Source organism: Lampetra fluviatilis, chromosome 13 (assembly GCF_964198595.1).
Source record: "Lampetra fluviatilis chromosome 13, kcLamFluv1.1, whole genome shotgun sequence".
Lineage (NCBI taxonomy): Eukaryota > Metazoa > Chordata > Hyperoartia > Petromyzontiformes > Petromyzontidae > Lampetra > Lampetra fluviatilis.
The window spans coordinates 10,617,359-10,639,658 of NC_136287.1; the positions used below are offsets into that span (position 1 = coordinate 10,617,359).

A 22,300-nucleotide genomic window follows, 5' to 3' on the forward strand; every position below is an offset into this window, starting at 1 on the left:
GACTTGAGTCAAATCTCATACAACCTCATCGCACGACACTTAGATCAATCAGAATGCTTACAAACACCGCACCATTCACATAGCACCACATGTTTTAAGTACACCACAACTTACAACTGCGAGGTATATGAAAGGGTGTTATAAAGACAGGTGAAGTTAATAAATTAAACAAAGCTGCCATTGGTAGGATCACACCTGATGTTAAGTGTATATGTAAGGGAGATTAAATCAGAAGGTCAACACTCTCTTGAGATCTCTTTGCTATGTACCATCTGTCAATCACTCAACATGGCCTCTTCCTAAACTAAACGATTTTTTTTATTTTACCGGGCGAGGCCCACTCAGCTACATGGCTTTTTTTCAGAAGCGACCTGGCCACAACTGATAGCAGAGCGAAGTGGCTCATCACGTGGGAATGTATAGTAGCCAAATACTCGAATCGCACATTTCTAAACGTGGAGGGAAAAGCTGGGGGAACCGGAGAAAAATCCACACAACCGTAGGGAAAGCATGCACATTCCAAATATAAAGACGCCAGGGTTGGGATCGAACCCACGCACTTATATATACCAGGCCAGGTAGTTAACATCTCACCACCATGGCACCTCTGCTCAACTCATGCCCAAAGAAACACATGTGCTCGTACAGTACCACACTGCACCCTATTGGCTGTGGGCCATCAAGGTAACACATTCCTGCGGAGGGAGCTGGTAGGAACGTTGGGTTGCTCGGTCAATGGCCAGGGTCAACGGCGGCGTGGTGTATTCCGCAAATATGGCCGACTGTGAGGGTGGGCACAAGCCGGCGTGAGTAGGTTAAACGTTGAGTTTTATAAGGGCACCACGGGGTGACCAGCCCCTCCCCACTCAGCCCCACCCCTCCCACCCCCCACCCAGCCCCACCCTCCCCACTCAGCGCCTCCCCATCCTCCCCTCCCCACCCAGCCCCTCCCCACCCTCCCCATCCAGCTCCTCCCCACCCTCCCCTCTCCACCCAGCCCCACCCCTCCCATTTTTGGATACAGGACGGATGGACAGACACAATAATCCCCTGTGGGCTGGTGTAACCAGGAGGTTCCTACCTGTATAAATTTGATTTCAGGTTGAGTTGAGTTCTTTTACGTGGAGAGCCAGAGCAAGTGCTATGTTGTCGTTTATAATGTCTTGTGCATCATTCTTTCCGTGTTCATTACATTATGATGAATGTCGTGCTAATGTATTACCAGAAATTGGAAATTGAGTATTCAAAGAAAAAATGCCATCTATAGAATCATGGTAATTGATTGAACAATCTCGGAGTCTACAGAATCTGGTTGACCCTTGCAGCCAATAAAATCCTGGTTTTTGTAGACAGTAGGACATGATGTCATCGTTAAAAAATCAATAATACTATTTCAAATAAAATCAAGTATTTGGTAATTCTGCATTGGTAGTGGTGCACAAACACGAAACACATTCATCAATAATGCTGTGGCCTGAAAATGAAAAAATCTAATATAAAAGGTGACGTTTCAAGCAATGGCCCTTCTTCGTAGCAAATAAATGAATAAATATCGGACGAATGTCAGAACTCGGTAGGAAATATTAATGAGTATTGAAAACCCAATATCCGCCATGCTGATGTAGGTAGTTTTTTGTAAGTTGTTGTGGCACTCGCAAGAACGTTTTAAGCCCCAAAAACTCCGAGTTAAAAATCAAATATATTTGCTGTTCACTTTACAAAATTATGGGAATTGATTAAATGAAGAACATAGAAAAAATGTATAAAAACTTAAGGACCTCACGGTTGGGCACATTGCAATGACACGCAGCGGTGGTACCAGCAGCCCATTAGGGCCCTACGCAGATATTATTTTTGGGTGTGTCACTTGGCTGCACACAATTTATGCTGGACAAGTCCCACGGCAGTTATATATCACAGTCGTGTAGAATAATAATTTGACTCATTACGTTCTAGATTTGAAGCTTTCGTGACTGCAATGATTCATATTCTCAGGTTTTTTCGGTAAAGTCACGTAGGTAAAAACATTAAAATTAATTAAAGTAAAATAAAACAAAACAAAAATAAAATTCACGACGTTTCGGAGGCAACACAAGTCTCCGTCATCAGGTGGGACCGTCACAGCCGAATTAGCTGCATCAAGTGAAGCAATGATTCAAGATGTAATCCCTTATAAGCAAGTTGAAGGGAGGTGGAGAGGGGGAGGGGAGAGCTTATCAGGCTGTGGTAGCCAATGAATGGAAACGTATCGGGAGGGAGGAGGAGCGGTGATCAAAGACTGCACGCAGTGCTCAACACAATGAATGGAGACGTGTCGGGACGGAGGGCGAGCGGCGATCAAAGACTGCACGCAGTGCTCAACACAATGAATGGAGACGCGCCGGGACGGAGGGCGAGCGGTGATCAAAGACATCACGTAGTGCTCAACACAATGAATGGAAACGTGGCGAGCGGTGATCAAAGAACAATGAAGAGATTACTGTTAAACACTGTGGATGTTAACACTCGGTGAAGTAAATTAAAATAGTGCCTGTCAGATAAGATGGTCCAAAAAGTGTAATTAAGTCTTTTTTGCGTGGTTAATAACATATTTCCAGTGATTACTGAGTTTGTACCCATCATCACGGTTGAAATTATGTCTGTGTTTGTATATTTGTATGGCTTCGTGTACAAACCTTTGATGGTAGCCCGGAGGTTTGCAGAGAACCTTGGTCTCGGAAAAGACAATTTCATGAGAGCCCGCCGAGTTGTAGCAATGATCGGCAACGGCCGAAGAATCAGTTCTGCCGTGTTTCAGATCTGACTTGTGCTCGCGGACACGATCAGCAACATGACGTTTTGTTTCTCCAATGTAGCAATCACCACAAATGCAACTCAATTTGTAGACTCCAGGATACTGTAAGTCAGGAACGACATCCTTCACAGATGGAATCAGATCACGGATTTTATGCACTGTACTGAATCGGACTTGGATCTTATGTTTGTTTAGAATTTTGGAGATCTTTTTGGTCACGCCTGCTATGTATGGTAACGTGATAGTTTTGGTCGGAGTTTCATGTGGTTGTTTCTGTGTGGTGGGAGAGACAGCTTGGCGGATAGTGCGGTCAGAGTATCCGTTCATCCTGAGGGCCCGATGTACATGTCTTAATTCATCAGTCAGGTGGTGTTGGTCAGAAATGCCATGAGCTCTGTGGTATAGCGTTTTGATGAGAGAATTCTTTTGAGATGGGTGGTGGTGGGAATCCGGTTTCAAGTAGGAATTTGTGTGGGTGGCTTTCCTGTAGACAGAATGTCCCAAGGATCCGTCAAGCCGCCTCTTAAACAGAATATCCAAGAATGGTAGTTTACCGTCTTTCTCCACTTCCATGGTGAATCTGATAGATGGGTGTCTAGAATTGATGTGGTCCAAGAAGTGGTTCAATTCTGGGAGGCCATGTGGCCAGATGACGAAAGTGTCATCCACATATCTCTTCCACAGGGAAGGACGCAGGGTGGATGTCTGGATGGCGTCTGATTCAAACTTTCGTCATCTGGCCACATGGCCTCCCAGAATTGAACCACTTCTTGGACCACATCAATTCTAGACACCCATCTATCAGATTCACCATGGAAGTGGAGAAAGACGGTAAACTACCATTCTTGGATATTCTGTTTAAGAGGCGGCTTGACGGATCCTTGGGACATTCTGTCTACAGGAAAGCCACCCACACAAATTCCTACTTGAAACCGGATTCCCACCACCACCCATCTCAAAAGAATTCTCTCATCAAAACGCTATACCACAGAGCTCATGGCATTTCTGACCAACACCACCTGACTGATGAATTAAGACATGTACATCGGGCCCTCAGGATGAACGGATACTCTGACCGCACTATCCGCCAAGCTGTCTCTCCCACCACACAGAAACAACCACATGAAACTCCGACCAAAACTATCACGTTACCATACATAGCAGGCGTGACCAAAAAGATCTCCAAAATTCTAAACAAACATAAGATCCAAGTCCGATTCAGTACAGTGCATAAAATCCGTGATCTGATTCCATCTGTGAAGGATGTCGTTCCTGACTTACAGTATCCTGGAGTCTACAAATTGAGTTGCATTTGTGGTGATTGCTACATTGGAGAAACAAAACGTCATGTTGCTGATCGTGTCCGCGAGCACAAGTCAGATCTGAAACACGGCAGAACTGATTCTTCGGCCGTTGCCGATCATTGCTACAACTCGGCGGGCTCTCATGAAATTGTCTTTTCCGAGACCAAGGTTCTCTGCAAACCTCCGGGCTACCATCAAAGGTTTGTACACGAAGCCATACAAATATACAAACACAGACATAATTTCAACCGTGATGATGGGTACAAACTCAGTAATCACTGGAAATATGTTATTAACCACGCAAAAAAGACTTAATTACACTTTTTGGACCATCTTATCTGACAGGCACTATTTTAATTTACTTCACCGAGTGTTAACATCCACAGTGTTTAACAGTAATCTCTTCATTGTTCTTTGATCACCGCTCGCCACGTTTCCATTCATTGTGTTGAGCACTACGTGATGTCTTTGATCACCGCTCGCCCTCCGTCCCGGCGCGTCTCCATTCATTGTGTTGAGCACTGCGTGCAGTCTTTGATCGCCGCTCGCCCTCCGTCCCGACACGTCTCCATTCATTGTGTTGAGCACTGCGTGCAGTCTTTGATCACCGCTCCTCCTCCCTCCCGATACGTTTCCATTCATTGGCTACCACAGCCTGATAAGCTCTCCCCTCCCCCTCTCCACCTCCCTTCAACTTGCTTATAAGGGATTACATCTTGAATCATTGCTTCACTTGATGCAGCTAATTCGGCTGTGACGGTCCCACCTGATGACGGAGACTTGTGTTGCCTCCGAAACGTCGTGAATTTTATTTTTGTTTTGTTTTATTTTACTTTAATTAATTTTAATGTTTTTACCTACGTGACTTTACGGAAAAAACCTGAGAATATGACTCATTACGCTTAGAATAGTTTAATATTGTTGTGAAAATTATGAGCTTTCTTTTACTTAAAAAAAACTATCTTAGGTTATATATTCTATGGGTCTTTCGGTAAAGTCACGTAGATAGGTTCAAATTAATAAAAAATAAAATAAACAAAAACTACGACGTTTAGATCGCAACACAAGCGTTCGTCATCAGGCGGAGAGAAAAGGGTGGTAAGCCTCTAAATGCAACTGTTTATAAAGGTTTAATTCGGCGTAACCATAATTTGTATTGTGAATCCGGTGCCTCTTGACACGCATGGGGCTCTGAAGCTTGTGCTTAGTTTGCCTTTGTCTTGTGCCGCCACCGAAGAATCTTCGTGCTTCTCAAGCGGACACATGGAACGTCCGGGTCCGTGCAGCGCGATCAGCTGACCATTGAGTTTCCCCGTCTGTGGCTCAGGCTACCAGCTGACGTCGGCCGAGTGTGTGGACATGCGGAACGCCCGTATCGCCTCCGACCACTTCTGCAACTATTACCCCGAGAACAAGAAGCCGAAGCCCAGGCTACGGGAATGCAGCATGGAGCCCTGTCCATCCAGGTAAGGCGGAGCACCTGGCAAGGTGGGGCGCGGTCACAGTGACTCAAGCAGCCCGTGGTGCCCGTGCTTTGGGCTTTAAGTGAAAGTCACGTGGCTGGGCAACTCCAGGTTTTGTCGATGCTGCTGCTGTTGCTACTGTCTCGTTGCTAATTGTGTGGCCCGATTATCTTCTCGATGGGTAAAAGATATTCACCAAAGCAAAACTAACTTCCAGTCAGTCTAACACGTAGTAGGCTTTCGCGACCAATGTTATCCATAATAGACGTGTTTTTGGGGTTAATCGCGTAAGTATTAATGTGTCGTTAAACCCACCACCACCCGACACAGCCAATTATTAGCATTGGTTTGCTCTCCAACACACCGGCGTGCTGAACTAGTAACTAATTGGCATGTTTCTTTTACGTGACAAACCTTATAATTGGGTGTGTTGGGTGGTTGTAGGTTTAACGACACATTTATATATTTACGTGATCTAATACAAAACAACCTCTGTTTTGGATAACTTAAAGCCCTGTATCACTCCACCACTGGGTGGAGGTCTCCAATGCCGTATCAGTCACGTGAGTTCTTTGGCCATACATCACCACGCTGGGCAGTGTAGGGTTTGGTGAACGGGGGCAATGGTCCGGGTTCAAATGTCATTCGCCAACTGATGTTAGCTGTGATCGGGAATGGAACTCGAGTGATTGTGGGTTGATAGCTGCGGTGCGTGACGCAGCGCCACCACTCCGCCCTCGGGAAACGCGCTGTGTGGCACATGTACTCTATCGCGTTTGCATATACAGGGACTCCTCTACTTACGAACGAGTTAGGTTCCAGAGGTCTGTTCGTGAGTCCAACTTTACTCATGTCGATTCCAAACATGTTGTACGGCATGTACGCTAAACACGGGGAATGGCTTTCAAAGTTATAGATGCCACTGGTTCTTCATGTTCTACAGGTGTAGATGCCACCACCGCCATCTATTGCACGGGGCGGTCGAACTTACGACTCTCGGTACGAACAAGCAACTGGGACATACGGACCAAGTTTGTTCGTATCTCTGAAAGTTCGTAAGTCGAATGTTCGTAAGTAGAAGAGTCTCTGTTTACTGTGTGGCGTTTGCTGGTCAGCTTCCTCTTTGAGTCCACACATGCTGTATGGACGGCGGGCTTGTTCTCGAGTGTATGGACACTCTGAGACTCAATTTGAGTTCATATGCAGGGTGGTGTGTAAGTTTTCTCGACCCACCCCAGCAACGGTGTTTTTATGATAATAAAAGACCCCCTTGCTGCCGTCACTGGGGTAAGCAACCTACGCCGCTCACGATCCCCCGCCACCAACCCTGCACATTTGCTTCGGCTTCGTGAGTGACATTAGTGCGTACTCTTAGTTCTCTCGGTAAAGTCACGTAGGTAAAAAATGAAATTAAAATTAATAAAAAATAAAATAATAAAATCACGACGTTTCGGAGGCAACACAAGTCTCCGTCATCAGGTGGGACCGTCACAGCCACTTTGCTGCATAGTCTGCAGCTGCGAAGGCATCGCCGATAAACGCAGTCCCGCATTGTTAATGTCTAATCGCATCGACCACCCCGTGGGCTGACGGAATGCGAACGGCAGTCCGCAGTGTCCCCGGGTGTTAAAAGTAATCACAGCGGGGAGAGATTAGTAACGGAGGTGACCGGATTTAAGTGCACCGTGAAATGCCTGTTCAATGCAAGAAGCATCTCTTTTTTAAGAGTCTATAAGTCGACTCGGAAAGAATGTTTTCCAAACCGCAGGTGGGGGCATGGGGGGGGAGGACCAACCCTCCCAGACCCGGGTTGCGTAAACGTTCAAGCAAGGCTGAGTCAAACAACGGCCGGTGCACCGGGGGGGGGGCTTTTCGTGTACGGAGGGCACAAAGGTCCCCCCTACATATAACGTATTCCACCAGGAACGCACGTGCCGTGCGACGTTGCCTGCGCAGGTGCACATGCGAAAGGGTCAAAGGTGAATACGGCAGAGGGGTGGTGCCACCGCGGCCACTTCTCTTGGCTGCTCGTCGCAGTGCAGCAAAAGTGCGGGGTCATCCTTCCTCCCATGTAGGCCACCTTTCGCCTTTTAAAAAAATAATTCTCCCCTAGGAGAATGGCACTTGCTTGCAATCTCGCATGTTTCGAAGCCGAGCCCTGTAAATCGCACGTGGGGGTTTACTCCGTACGAGTGCGGCTCGAATTTGTAAAGGAACTCGGGCGAGCGAGACAAAAAAGTGGTTAGAGAATCTCTTCCCCGTGACATCAGCGCTTGGACATGGTGCGCAGCGGTGTCAGCGCGCGTCTGCCAGAGACGGCGTTTGCTTTTTTTCTGCTCGGGAACAGCGCCTGGGAACTCGTTACCTCTCTTCACGAGCGCATGCCAAAGCTCGCCTGATAATTATAATTGAGCTGCCGAAGCAATATCAGGCTTGGGGCACAATGCCAACGGGGTTTGTTCTCGTGTAATTGTAACTGATGCAGACGGTCTTTTGGCAATGAGGCCAAACGCACTGCACTGCGTGGCTACACCTGCAATGCACGCATTGAGCAATGCGATTCTGTGCCGATCTACCCCGAGCCCCGTGAATGCCATTTATAGGAAGCTTGCTAAGGGAAAATGTGGTTTTGATTTGAATGGAGCTGCGGACTCATTTGCGCTAATAAGTAAAATGTAAAAAAACAAATGTAAAATCTACATCTGTCATTTGAAAGACTTAGTGTGTCGTGTTTCACGAATATAGGGCTGCGTGGTGGTTATGTTTTAAATAAGACATAGACTTTCCCCCATAATTATTTTATATATATTATTTTGCTCCTATAGTGCATATGTGGCACTATTGTATTTGTCCAAAAAAAACATTTTATTCACAAAGATGTTTGGTTCATCTCAGCTTTGGAGCAATTTCACAAGTGAGCATTGTGGGTCCAGTAGTCATGTGACTCTGCAATAGCCAATCGTACGAGTCACTCGACACGTTTTGGAATTGTTTTTCTTCCACAAACCAAAAAGAAAAACCTCGCGTAAAAGATTGCATAGATTGGGAGAACTGCAATGAGCCACAGTTTTGTGGCCGTGTACTGCAGTGAACTTTAGTAATTTATCGGGAGCAAATGCCCTTTTTTCTTCCTGCTTATCGTGGTGTCACATTGCATCTGCCTCGTGACCGGGTTCGCACGCTCGTTCAGCTGCCAAATCCACATGTGCAGCTCAAATATTTACTCTCTTTTTTAACACGAGGAATCGCAAACAATGGCGACAGATGCATGAAACCTTCTACAAACTCGGAGCTATTATTGCCATTAACGTGCTGACGTCAAAAATGGTGAACTTTAAACGTGGCGTGGTTATTTGTAATAACGAAATGAATGAATAACAGTCTTGTGTCAATCTACTGCATTTTGAAGGTCTCCGATGCCATGTCATGAATCAAACTCAGATGGCCTCGTTGCAATTGCATATGACATAAATCCTTCTCTGTCCACACATTAGTCCTAAAGTCACCCTATATCTGTTTAAACGTTTAATCTTTTTGTCAATTAATTTTGTAATTGTACTATGATCAGTCTAAAAATAATCCGGCTGAGTCAACATGCACTGCAGGAAATTGTCTATTTAACTTTGAATTCGCAAGTATTTATGTTTGTGCAATATTTTTTTATTCTCACGTGATACAGTTTGTTTTTGAGGCTTGTGTTTTTGGTCTCATTTCTATTTGCTTCAATGCGATTCTTCATTTCATTCGTTTTCCTTTTTTGCCAGTGTTCGTGACCCCGTCAATCTTGCAAATGATAATTTTCCGGGTCTCTCACCTGGCAAACATACAAACAAAATAAACAAAATCAACTTTAAACTTGAACTTGGTTCATAGCGTAGTGCGCTATATACCGCGTCAGCACACCGCCCACATTTCGTAAAAAAAAGAAATTCTCCTAAATATATTCAAGGAGTTTGTAGATATCTTTAAAGCAGATTCACTCTGCATTCTTATTCATATTTTTGTTCCTCAAAGATCTAATTTCAACTAAACAATGTGTCCTATCTAGCACCTTGCCAATGCTGTTGGTTCCTTTGAGACGACATTTTTTTCTGCGGGAATATAAGCTTGCACACAGAGGCACACACATGCATAGGTACTTTACTTTACGCGAACCGATGTGCGGTAATGCTTTAACGCATTTAAAAACAAAGTGAGCGTGTGATGTTGTGTACTCTCTGCCGTTGTTTTTGCAGCGATGGATTCAAACAGATTATGTCTTACGACCACTACCAGCCCCTCCCACGGTGAGTGATGACGGCATGCGGGAACACTTAGCGCGCGGCACGCTCTGACCCCCGACCCCTCACTTTCTCCACGCTCGCCGATCGCGATGAAGCTGCTTCAAGAAAAATAAATGTGCGAAAGAAAAATGTATAAAATTGGGAACACGTGAATGAATAGTTTTTTTTTTAAAAAAGCCAAGACAAACGCGAAATTGTCAGCTTGATGCGTTGCACACGTCACTTTTTTTCTTACCGCTGAAAGAACGCTGCTGATTTCTGACGCGCTTTGAGAGTGGATGTTATTTTTCTCTTGGCATTAATTCGTATTATTACAGTTAAAGCAACGCGCTGCTCGATAACCGTACGAGGGTCTAATAATTCAAGTGCCAGAGCTGGCTGACTCGTTGTTACTCAATGAAATGCATGTGAAGTGTCCCGTTTTGCTGAACTGTAAATTGGCAACATGTGGAAAATATTGCAAGCAGGATTGTGTCAGGGAAAGAGCGATAATCGTTTTAAAGTACATTCAGGGCATCTGTATTTATAATGGCAATATTCCTTGCTTTTTATTGCTTTCTTACTAACTCTTCATTCCAATGATAGGCATATGTATGAGATAGCGTTATTTTCTCCTTATGTAATAATTTTTTGGTATTTTATAACACTGGCAGACCTTTATTAACAATTCGTTATTTCAGAATTGTATTTGAACATCAGCATGTTGATGAATGTATTTCAGTCATTGATGTCCTTCGGGTGAAAATCCATTCAGAGTCAACATCACTTGTTTTAAACATAGCCCTGTGTCAGTTCAGTTATATGGAGACACTTGTTCATATATTTAATATTCTTAGGTTTTTTCGGTAAAGTCACGTAGGTAAAACATCAAAATTAATAAAAATAAAATTAAACAAAAATCACGACGTTTCGGAGGCAACACAAGTCTCCGTCATCAGGTGGGACCGTCACAGCCAGATTAGCTGCATCAAGTGAGGCAATGATTCAAGATGTAATCCCTTAAAAGCAAGTTGAGGGGGGAGGAGAGGGGGTTGAGCTCATCAGAATGTGGTAGCCAATGAATGGAACGTATCGGGAGGGAGGGGGGCGGGGCTCAAAGACGGCACGACGTGTCACGTAGAACGCCTCGGGAGGGGGAGGGGGGGCGGGGCCAAAAGAATGAACGACGTGGTACACTTTTTGATTTTAAGCTTTCGTGACTGCAGGGATTCATCTTCTTGGTTCTTTCGGTAAAGTCACGTAGAAGGGAAGTAATAAAATAATAAAAATAAAACATAATAAAACAATTCTCACGACGTTTCGGCCACAACGCCTGAGGATGGCTGCTTGCGTTGTGGCCGAAACGTCGTGAGAATTGTTTTATTATGTTTTATTTTTATTATTTTATTACTTCCCTTCTACGTGACTTTACCGAAAGAACCAAGAAGACGTGGTACATGTCGACGGCGTGGACGCGGTTGTGCGCAAGCAACTACTGCTGCACACGCCAACGCATTGGACAGAGAGGGGGAGGGGAGGCCTGACACACATGATAGAAAATAACGAAAATGCCCATGTTTATACCAATGCTGGCTGAACAATGAAGAGAGTACTGTTAAACACTGGGGATGTTAACACTCGGTAAAGTAAAATAGTGCCTGTCAGATAAGATGGTCCAAAAAAGTGTAATTAAGTCTTTTTTGCGTGGTTGATAACATCTTTCCAATGATTACTAAGTTTGTACCCATCATCACGGTTGAAATTATGTCTGTGTTTGTATATTTGTATGGCTTCGTGTACAAACCTTTGATGGTAGCCAGGAGGTTTGCAGAGAACCTTGGTCTCGGAAAAGACAATTTCATGAGAGCCCACCGAGTTGTAGCAATGATCGGCCACGGCAGAAGAATCAGTTCTGCCGTGTTTCAGATCTGACTTGTGCTCGCGGACACGATCAGAAACATGACGTTTCGTTTCTCCAATGTAGCAATCACCACAAATGCAACTCAATTTGTAGACTCCAGGATACTGTAAGTCAGGAACGACATCCTTCACAGATGGAATCAGATCACGGATTTTGTGCACTGTACTGAATCGGACTTGGATCTTATGTTTGTTTAGAATTTTGGAGATCGTTATGGTCACGCCTGCTATGTATGGTAACGTGATAGTTTTGGTCGGAGTTTCATGTGGCTGTTTCTGTGTGGTGGGAGAGACAGCTTGGCGGATAGTACGGTCAGAGTATCCGTTCATCCTGAGGGCCCGATGTACATGTCTTAATTCACCGGTCAGGTGGTGTTGGTCAGAAATGCCATGGGCTCTGTGGTATAGCACTCCGTGCCGTCTTTGAGCCCCGCCCCCCTCCCTCCCGATACGTTCCATTCATTGGCTACCACATTCTGATGAGCTCCCCCCCCTCTCCTCCCCCCTCAACTTGCTTTTAAGGGATTACATCTTGAATCATTGCCTCACTTGATGCAGCTAATCTGGCTGTGACGGTCCCACCTGATGACGGAGACTTGTGTTGCCTCCGAAACGTCGTGATTTTTATTTTATTTTATTTTTATTAATTTTGATGTTTTACCTACGTGACTTAACCGAAAAAACCTAAGAATATGAATCCTTGCAGTCACGAAAGCTTCAAATCTAAAACATATATTTAATGATAATAATAACAAGAATCGTGTTATTTTATTATGCAATGAGATGTTTGGCCAATTAAATGTTTTCGATATTTCCAAGTGCGAGGAAATTGGAGTACCTATAGAAAATCACCAACATTTGAGATGATAACACGCAGAGCTGCGCACAGATGGATTCCATCCACTCAGTGTGCTTCTGTCTCCCAGCCACCGTGCATCCCGGTAGATTTGGGTAGTTTGATCTACCAACGCTCGCCTCCTAATTGCACCACTGCGTCCAGCTCAAAGCCAATTCAATAGCATGGAAATATTACATTGGCATTACAAGAAATACATGTCAGTTGAGTAATTTTTGCCAGCGCAATAGTTATTAACGATAGGGATAGGAAATCTCCAAATGTTCGAGTAATCCGTTAGCTTGTAAATAGCATAATAGGCGCCATATGGAATCTCTCATTTAACAACAATGAACAATGGCCTGTGTCTGGCCTATAAGAAGTTCAACATACATAGATACATAGTTCCCCAATGCTGGCAGACAAGTCAAAGTGTTTCTCTGCTAAAATCAGCATGGGGCAGTAACCCACCTCTCTTGCTATACCTGAGCCAGTTTTGGATATCCCACATTCTTCTGGCAAGAGCCATTCCCTCCATGAGACTTTCACTGTCCCGCAATGTGGCACTCAAAAAAGATGGTGAACGCGTTGTAGTGCATGAAGGTGTTTCGTGGTATTACACATGATTATGAAGCTGTATTTAATCATGTGTAATACCACGAAGCACCTTCATGCACTACAACGCGTTCACCATCTTTTTTGAGTGCCACATTGCGGGACAGTGAAAGTCTCACGGAGGGAATGGCTCTTGCCAGAAGAATGTGGGATATCCAAAACTGGCTCAGGTATAGCAAGAGAGGTGGGTTACTGCCCCATGCTGAAATCCAGCTTGTACGCACTGCAATGGAACCCGAGTGAGGAACTTAGATCAGGATTAATTGGGTGGGAAAATATTGGTCATGAAGCCGACTCGTCAAGGTTAGGTTCGGGTTAGGCAACATTAGCCGAAGGCGAGTTGGCAATTTTTCACACGAGCACAGCTGACTGAGTTTGATGACACAAATTGGAGTGGTACAGAAAAAAAACCCTGCAGAAAACAAGGTGCATTCTCTAGTTAATCCCTCACACGTGCATGGCCCCAGTAAGGGCTTCTGTATTGTGTAGAGGTGTAAGTTAGGGCGGTTGGTGGGTGCCAGGTTTGTTTTCCTGAGAGTCGATTTTTTTTTACAAAATCCACACCAGCGCCCCACCTTCTTAACAGCCTTGTGGAATGATAGATGTGGAAGTGTGCAAGCGTGTAATTGTATCTGCGCACGTGTGCGTTTGAGCATGGCTGCGTACGTGCGACAGGTCCTTGCACCGATCTACGATACTAATCTAGCGATCTGGGTTCGGCCCCGTGAATGGTCGTGTCGCCCTTCTCAATGAGCGTTGGGCAGCAGTCCGCCCTATTGGTGGTCCAGAGCCAGCGGTGAAAATGCCATACTCCATGGCAGGGTCCGGTTTCACCATGAGGATAACTACTTTTTGACTCCTCAAAAAAGTGTTACTCATTTTATCAGCTCCTTTGATATGACGGTGCCACGCGGCTGGGTGATGGAAATAAGAATAACAAGAATGCCCTCGATTTCTTTATTTTTACACAAATGCCTCACAACATTTGTTCATGAAAGCCCTGTTAAGGATGTTTGTCCCCTTCCTTCTCAAGTATCTGACAGGTAACCGGAGAACACCCCACACATACGAGGAGATAACGCTCAAAATAATGCAATTTAATGCAAACAGCCTACTTGCTGCACTGCAAAATCTATTGAGAATCTCGAGAGTTCTGCAAGGTTTGGTGTATCACGCACACGAGGACCTCTGCAAGATCCAGCGACCATGGGGGAAGAGGGCTAATGACGTCTGCATTTCAATTGATATTGAAATGCAAGCACACGGCATCATCGTGGCCATCTACAATGCGGCGATGCTGTTCGTTACTTGTGCTATCAGAGCCACAGCTCGGCTTCCGCAGTGGAAAACAACTGGGCACCTGCTGAGCCACGCTGGGCTGGCTCTGCTCATTTGTACAGTGGAAAAAGAGGGATAAGGGGGGGGGGGGCATATGGCTATTGTCTGCCCAGCGGCCTGCCTGTGAAAGATCAGGACATCTATTCACTCTTTAATTGTCTTCACTCCTTTAAAAGAGGAATGGACGAGATACACTCTGCTTCTGAACAGACAATTGAGTGGATGGCGAATCTAAGATTACATCTTTAATCTGCTGCTATTGATCCATACGAAAGAATAAGACAATTTTTATTTGACCAGGTAAGGCCCAATGACCGACACAGCTCTTTTTTCTGAATCGCACCTGGGAATCGCAAATGACAGCTCAACGAAACGGCCCATGACGTGCAAATGTGTAGCAGCCGAATACTCTGAACGCACGTCGATTCTAAATGCGGAGGGGGGAAAGAACCGGAGGACCCCGGAGGAAAATCCACGCGACCACGGGATGAGAGAGAGAGAGGCACGCAAACTCAGTGTGGTGTGGACGTGGACCGTGCAGGTGGGAGGGAAGCCCATGGACGGCGTGCTCCAGCTCGTGCGGCGGCGGCGTGCAGTCGCGCTCCGTGTCGTGCGTGGAGGAGGACCAGCAGGGCCACCTGGAGCCCGTCGAGGAGTGGAAGTGCATGTACGTGCTGCGGCCGGCGGTCACGCAGCCCTGCAACCTCTACGACTGCCCCAAGTGGATGGCGCAGGAGTGGTCTTCGGTAGGGAGGAGTGGTGCCTGGAGAGGCAGTCCACGACGATCACGACCCTAACACGTGGCAAATAATAATCACGTTTCGCCAATTCAATTTATCCAATTTCGATTTTTTTTTGCAAAATATCTCTGTTGTTGCTGTGAATAGCCACGGTGAGATTGTATCTCCTTGTCTTTTTTATGAATCTGGTTAATAGTCTATTCATGGTCAATTGCAAAAAAAACTTTCTAAAACCAGCTTGGTCTCACGGTTGGTTGGTCTCTAAATTGACCATAATTTTTTTTTGTATGGTATTCGTGAAGAGTTTACACAAAGTGTGATGATGATCACAGACAGCACTGCTGTCAATTACTGCAACAACACAAATAGACGTCAAAGTAAAAGTTTCTCTTCTCTATTGACAGTACTGAGCAGGTGGTGTAAATTCCACATTCCCATGCCTGAGGCCAGTTTCTCCATGAAAACTTTGATAATTTCTCACAGAGTGGTATTCATTTTATCGAACCCATTGGGACAGGAGTCTGAGTCGACCCCTGACCATAACTTGAACGCACCATCTTCAAGTGTTTATAACAGCATTGAACAAAGAGACAATGCTATATTTGTGTTCTATGGTCGGGCTCTTGGTCATCCTCCCAAAGTAATACAAACAATAGCCAAGTTTGTTTATTTTATTCGACTGAATTTGACAAATTATTCTTGAAATGTGGTATTGTTAAATGCATCATAAATCGCTGATTGTGGCTGGCAATGAGAGACTGGAAACAGCAGATGGTGTGGAATGAATTTATCTCAGTTACATTTATTGTGATTCCCATCAAGGGCAACATTCATGGTGCAACAGGCAGACACATGCTTAGTAATCGCTCAGCATGCCTCCTCCCCCGAGCAAACAAACTATTAAGAGGCCAGAAAAAACTTGTGGAGCCAGCAAAGGGGTCATCGTTGTGGGATATCAAAGGCAGTTTGAGGGGCATTTGCCACATCAGATTCACCACGTTGCTCACTTTGCACAGGTCAGTCAGTGTACGATGTAGCTTCGTGCCAAAAGCTGTCATAATTAACTCAACTGTGCTTATTCTATGGTTCTTTCGGTATAGTCACGTAGATAGAAAAAATAATAACAATAAAATTATAAAAATGCAAATATCACGACTTTTTTATGACGATTGCTTGTGTTGCGATCGAAACGTCGTGATATTTTTATTATTTTTTATTCACTTTATTTTTATTATTTTAGTGTTATTATTTTTTCTATCTACGTGACTTTACCGAAATAACCATAGAATATGAATTCCTGCAGTCACGAAAGTTGTATGTCAACATTCAACTGTGCTTTTCCAACGGGAATACTATTGGGCCATTACACAAAAAAACCTCGTGTTTATATTCTTGGTTCTTTCGGTAAAGTCACATAGAAGGGAAACAATAAAATAATAAAAATATAAAACAATAACATTTTATTGTTTTACATTTTTATATGAATCCCTGCAGTCACGAAAGCTTTCAATAAAAACCTCGTGTTTGTTTTTTGAAACGGCAACATTTGAAATCCATATAATGTTGCCTTTGTTTAGTTTAATGTGTAACGACTCCGACGACGATGTAGTTAGAGCCACTTTATTTGGGCACAGCAACAATAAGGGACCCTAGGCTTCGTGCTTTGTCTTCAGATTGTAACCTCCTCCGAATGTCTCCACTCCTCATGCTCCCCCCTTTCTGGAACCTTCATGTCCTTGTTATTTTGCCTTAGCCAATCCCTGTCCTTCCCCTCGAACGGGTACTCTCTGTTTTCTGCTTAATCCTGTTCAAACCTTATTCCTCCAATCCCTTTAAAAGTCTGCCTCCCGACCAATCACCATGGAAGCCTCTTTCTACCAATCGGAGACCTTTGTTCATTTTTAAATTGTCGTTAGGCTACACATTGGCTTCATTTTTCGGTCATTACACATGTAAAAAAATGTTAGCAAACTACCAAAATAATGAAACTCCCCGTTATTCAATTCCACTAAATCAATTAATAATTGGTTATTCATTTCTGTAACTTTATTAAAAGCATTTTATCAACAAACCATACGTACAATTACAAAAGAAACATAACGCACAGGAGTTGTCATAATTGCGTGGGCTCTCATCGACATTTGGTGGCTCTGAGCTCAAGTCAAAATTGCACATTCCCATGGTGGGGCCCACTTTATCCGTAAGATGGTCACCTTTGACCTACAAAAACGTTACGAATTTTGTCGACCCCCCCCCCCCCCCGAGATACGATGGGCCGGTCGACAAAATTCTCCACGATTTAAACTCACAGCCTTTTTGATGACCAGCCGAGCACACTAACCGCAGCACGAAAAACGCGGTTGAAACGTCTGCCGTGGTGAAGATCGATCGATTCTTGTCCGCGTTGACCCCGAGCCCACGGTCACTGCCTGTTTCTATGATCACTGTTTCATTGCTTTTATGGCTTTATTTTGGTGATTTTTGAAAAGTTTTTCGGTTTGGTCTTGTTTGTTTGTTGTAGTACAAAGTTAGACTGATGGCCTTAATCTAAGTTGTCTTGTGGTTGTTGTTGTTGTTTGACTTGCATCCCACTGGGATTTTTGCACACAGCGTTGGTGTACGGTGCTTTTTCTGCAATATTTTGCTGTCTTTTCTTGGATTTTCTGTTTGCTAACAGTCACTTTGAGATGTTTTCTTGCTCATGTTTTTGTTTTTTTGTTTGTTGCGGTTGCACCCGATTCAAGAGCCGAATGGCTCACAGGGCTACACCTAATAAATTAAACTTGAAACCTGTTGCTCTCCCGCAGTGCACGGTGACGTGTGGCCGTGGGCTCAAGTACCGCGTGGTGCTCTGCATCGACCACCGCGGGCAGCACACGGGCGGCTGCAACACCAAGATCAAGCCGCACGTCAAGGAGGAATGCCTGGTGACCACGCCGTGCTACAAGCCCCGCGGTACCCGCTCAGGCCCTCCGCCACCCACCTTGAGCACGGGGGCGTGGGGTGGGGGGGGGGCGTGGAATGAATGCGTAGATAATGGACCGACGGGAGCACATGTCCCGATGGATTGATGGGCACGCAGATGGGCTTTTAATGCTCGGATGTGAGCGCGGATGGGTGGGTGGGCGAGCATGCGGGCAGACGAATCCAATGTCTTCGGGGGTGGCCAGGCTGATGGATGCAAAATGCATTGGATCGTGCGCGCTTCGTGTGAACGGACAGCCGGCTTGATGGATGCACAGGTGCGATGATGGGTGATGGAGGGACAATGAGTCTACACACAACGTGCACGCGAGGCAGAGGATGGGGCTCATGGGCAACTCCCATCAATCACGTGACTTTACTCACGTGCTCGCCCTGTACAATGTGGCGCGATGAATAGTACGTCGATGAGCAGGTGTTGTTGGAAAGTTTAGGAAACGAAATCTTGGGGGTTTTTTTTCTATTTATGTGACTTTACCGAAAGAATTAAAATTAATAAAAGTAAAATAAAATAAAAATCACGACGTTTCGGAGGCAACACAAGCTTCCGTCTTCAGGTGGAACCGTCACAGCACGATAGCTGTATCAAGTGAGATAAATTCCAAGAACAAATACTGTGTTCTTTGTTCTTGGAATTTCTCTCACTTGATACAGCTATCATGCTGTGACGGTTCCACCTGAAGACGGAAGCTTGTGTTGCCTCCGAAACGTCGTGATTTTTATTTTATTTTATTTAACTTTTATTAATTTTAATTTTTTACCTACGTAACTTTACCGAAAAAAACCTAAGAATATGAATCCTTGCAGTCACGAAAGCTTCAAATCTAGAATTTACCGAAAGAACCAAGAATATGAATTCCTGCAGTCACGGAAGTTTTAAGTCAATTGTTTTATATTCGTTGTCATGACAGTGACTTGCACTTTCGTTTCAAGATCATGTTGAATTGTACAGAGGGAGACAATTCAACACATGGTAAATACAGATGAGATACATTCCCTATGTTTATTTATCTTTCAGGAGTTCATTGGCATAGACGTTATAAGTATAGTCACGCATTTGCGACACAACAAGAACTTGTGATTCCTAAATTCAACACTAACATACCTGAAGTGTTATCTTCATACGCACCAATAACGTTGATCTATTTTGGATATTATGGGACGCGAGATACGTTCACATTCACCGCTACAAAAGAGCAAATCTTAAAACAACGTGACAGCATAACAATCTTGCTGTACAGTTGGGTGGCATTGTGGGTAGAGCGAGTGAATGACAGTTGGAAGATCACGAGTTCATATTCTGGTGAGTTTAGCTCTGCCCTTCATCCCTCTGGAGATCAATAAAATTAGGACCACCTTGTGGGAAATCAACAGGGGCCATCCTATGGAAAGAATCGCTCCTGCCATTGGGAGGAGCTATTTAGATCGTTTAGAGTGTTTGGCTGCTATAAATGTGCACGTGATAAGCCATTTCGTTGAGCTGTCGTTGGGGCCAAGTCGCTTCTGAAGGAGACCTCTGTAGCTCAGAGGGGCCTTACCGGGTAAAATAAAAATAGTTTAGTTGAACATTATTTATTTATAGTGCTTTGCTTACCTTTCCTATACTTTGCACTCCTATCGTGTTTGTTGTATCGTTTGTTGTTGTAACGTACTGATCCGCCCCTTACTGGACATTTGTGAAAAAGAGCTTCATAGCTTGTCAGATTTCTCCAAGATAAATACAGATTCCGATTCTGGACGTGAAAGTTTCACCACTGACTGGCTTCAGGGCCGCGAGCGGAGATGAGAAGAGGCCCATGCTCACTTTAACACGCAGACACTTTGACCTTTTTTCTCTCCTTTGTACTAAAGAGGCCCGTGATTTATATAGGCTGCACGCATATACAGATGAAGGCAGTGTTTGCACTTGTCAGGGAGAGTGAGCGAGACCCAAACGGCGGGCAGACCTCGCAAAAACCGGGCCTGCTCGTGATGCGGAGTTATTTTGCCCTCAACGGACGACATAACAACAGTGAATGAGCCACACTCAGATCCTTCATGGAGCAATTAATAATGCCTGTCCTGTCCGAAAGCAACTCTTTACCACTGAGTAAACACAATTGGGCTCCTTCTCAGTGATTTGTGAGTTACCGTGCAATGTAGAGAGGTGAGACGGTGTGGGGTGGGGGGGGTCAAACTAGGGTATATATTATACATCTTATAGTGTCTTCAGTGACTGGATTTTACTTTTGAGTTGTGTCTACACAGTTTTGTAAACAGTTTTGTAAACTGCGTGGAGTACCCTGGCCGTAATATTCCATTTGCAATAGACTTTCACACACAACCGTTCTATGTCGTTGCTATACATTAATTGAATGCTAAGTGAAAAGCAACATAATTGCAAACTAGCGCTACACCACGTGTGTGCGGATGGTAGTCAAGTTTTGATAGGCAATGTTGGGTTGATGTCTTTGCACTGATACCACGATTTCAACGTGTCCTTTTGCGAAAAAAACAAGTTACGACTTTTGTTTTTTTTATTCATGTCGATCTTAAGATGGTTAATTCATAAAGCGCGGGGGAAAAAAATCGACAGACAACATTTAATTTAAGAATAAAGTAAAGCCCATTGCCACTCTTCAGTTGGACAAAGGCATCCCTATGCTATGTCAGTAAACTGTGGGCCATGTCATTGCAGGGTGGGTTATCATACTTTGCCACACTGCTCAATGTGAATGTATTAAGTCGGCGGATTGAGAAGGGGGCATCACCGATTCACATATATGACTCGCCGCTGATGTAAACCATGGCCAGGAATTGAACTTTCGCAGTCGAGATATAGTCGAGTCTAAATGTCGCCGCGTTCAAATATCTATAATCAAACAGTTCTCTTCCCTGTTGACAGCCATGGACTGACGGTGGTAATTCCACATTCCTCTCGTAGTGACCATCAAAGAAAACAACTGCGTCTTATTTTTGTCTCAAAGCACCACTTTATTCTTCTTACCCGACGCGGGGCGCTGAGAGTGATTTCATTTGTCTGCTGTTGTTTTTAGAGAAACTTCCTGTGGAGGCGAAAGTTCCCTGGTTCAAGCAAGCGCAGGAGCTCATAGAGGGCCCGGCGGTATCAGAAGAGGCAGCGTAAGTCTCTGTCCATCTCTTACGCTTCGCTCTGCCTCCCCGCACATCCCCCGCTCCACTCGCTCCACTCCCCCCCCGCCCTGAGCAGCGCGAGTTGGGATTTAGTGTAAAAGCTCAGCCAAGGCAAAGGCGGCCAGGAAAAACACAAGAAAGCCCGGTCGTCTTTTTTTTTACTTTTATAATTTTATTTCCTCCAGCAGCAATTGCGCTGGAGTATTTTCAATGCATCGGTATACCAGCCTTTATGGCCACACAATGCACCAGCCTTTATGGAAACAAAAGAAACAAGCACCGGCCCACGCACCGCACCACATTAAATTTTACAATCGTGTCCCTTTTCGGAGCCCCGCCTTACGCATTTCCCCACCACATCGCCACCGCCGCCACACAGCCAGCGTCCGTCTCCGTCCCCGTCGCTTGTTTGTCTTCTCGCGCCGCACCGAGCCGTCGAGTTTCCGGAGCGCACGGCACATCGCGCTCGCACACGGAACGGGCGCGGGGGCCCCCCACGCGACCTCGCGCAACAACAGGATGCGGCGGGCAAAAACAGTGCGGGGGGGACTTTGAAGACGGATTAAGTTGGCTTTTGTAAATACTGGGTCAGAGCTGAAAAATATGCCTCGTAAGCCTGCTCAGATTGTTTTCGCTTCGCCTCCATGGGGATTGCCCCTCGTGTGCGCTGGTCCTCTGCTGCCATCAAGTGCTCGAATCGAGAGGCCGTGAAAGTCTGATTTGTGATGGACGTTTTAGTGCCAGGAATCTGCAAAGCCTCCGCTCAGTTGGCTGACATCGCAGTGGTCCGCATCTGATTCTCAAATATCATCACAGGCTGATGGCAAGCCTACTTGCCGTATTGCCACGTCTTGGGCACCTTAAGGCCCAACATCGCAGCCAATGGCAATGATGCCAGCATTGGTGACTTCTGTT

At 45.1% G+C, this 22,300-nt stretch overlaps 1 protein-coding gene across 1 annotated transcript in view; it reads left to right on the forward strand.

Annotated features, from left to right (window-relative positions):
- The window catches only part of LOC144935533 (ADAMTS-like protein 1), a 143,251-nt gene extending 121,874 nt beyond the window's left edge, over positions 1-21,377 (forward strand). The window contains exons 11-15 of the mRNA XM_078862286.1: positions 5,426-5,564; positions 9,797-9,847; positions 15,073-15,277; positions 18,079-18,226; positions 21,289-21,377. Of these exons, the coding sequence (XP_078718412.1) occupies positions 5,426-5,564; positions 9,797-9,847; positions 15,073-15,277; positions 18,079-18,226; positions 21,289-21,377 (632 nt within the window). The remainder of the gene's footprint in view (positions 1-5,425; positions 5,565-9,796; positions 9,848-15,072; positions 15,278-18,078; positions 18,227-21,288) is intronic.
- The last annotated feature ends 923 nt before the right edge of the window (positions 21,378-22,300 follow it).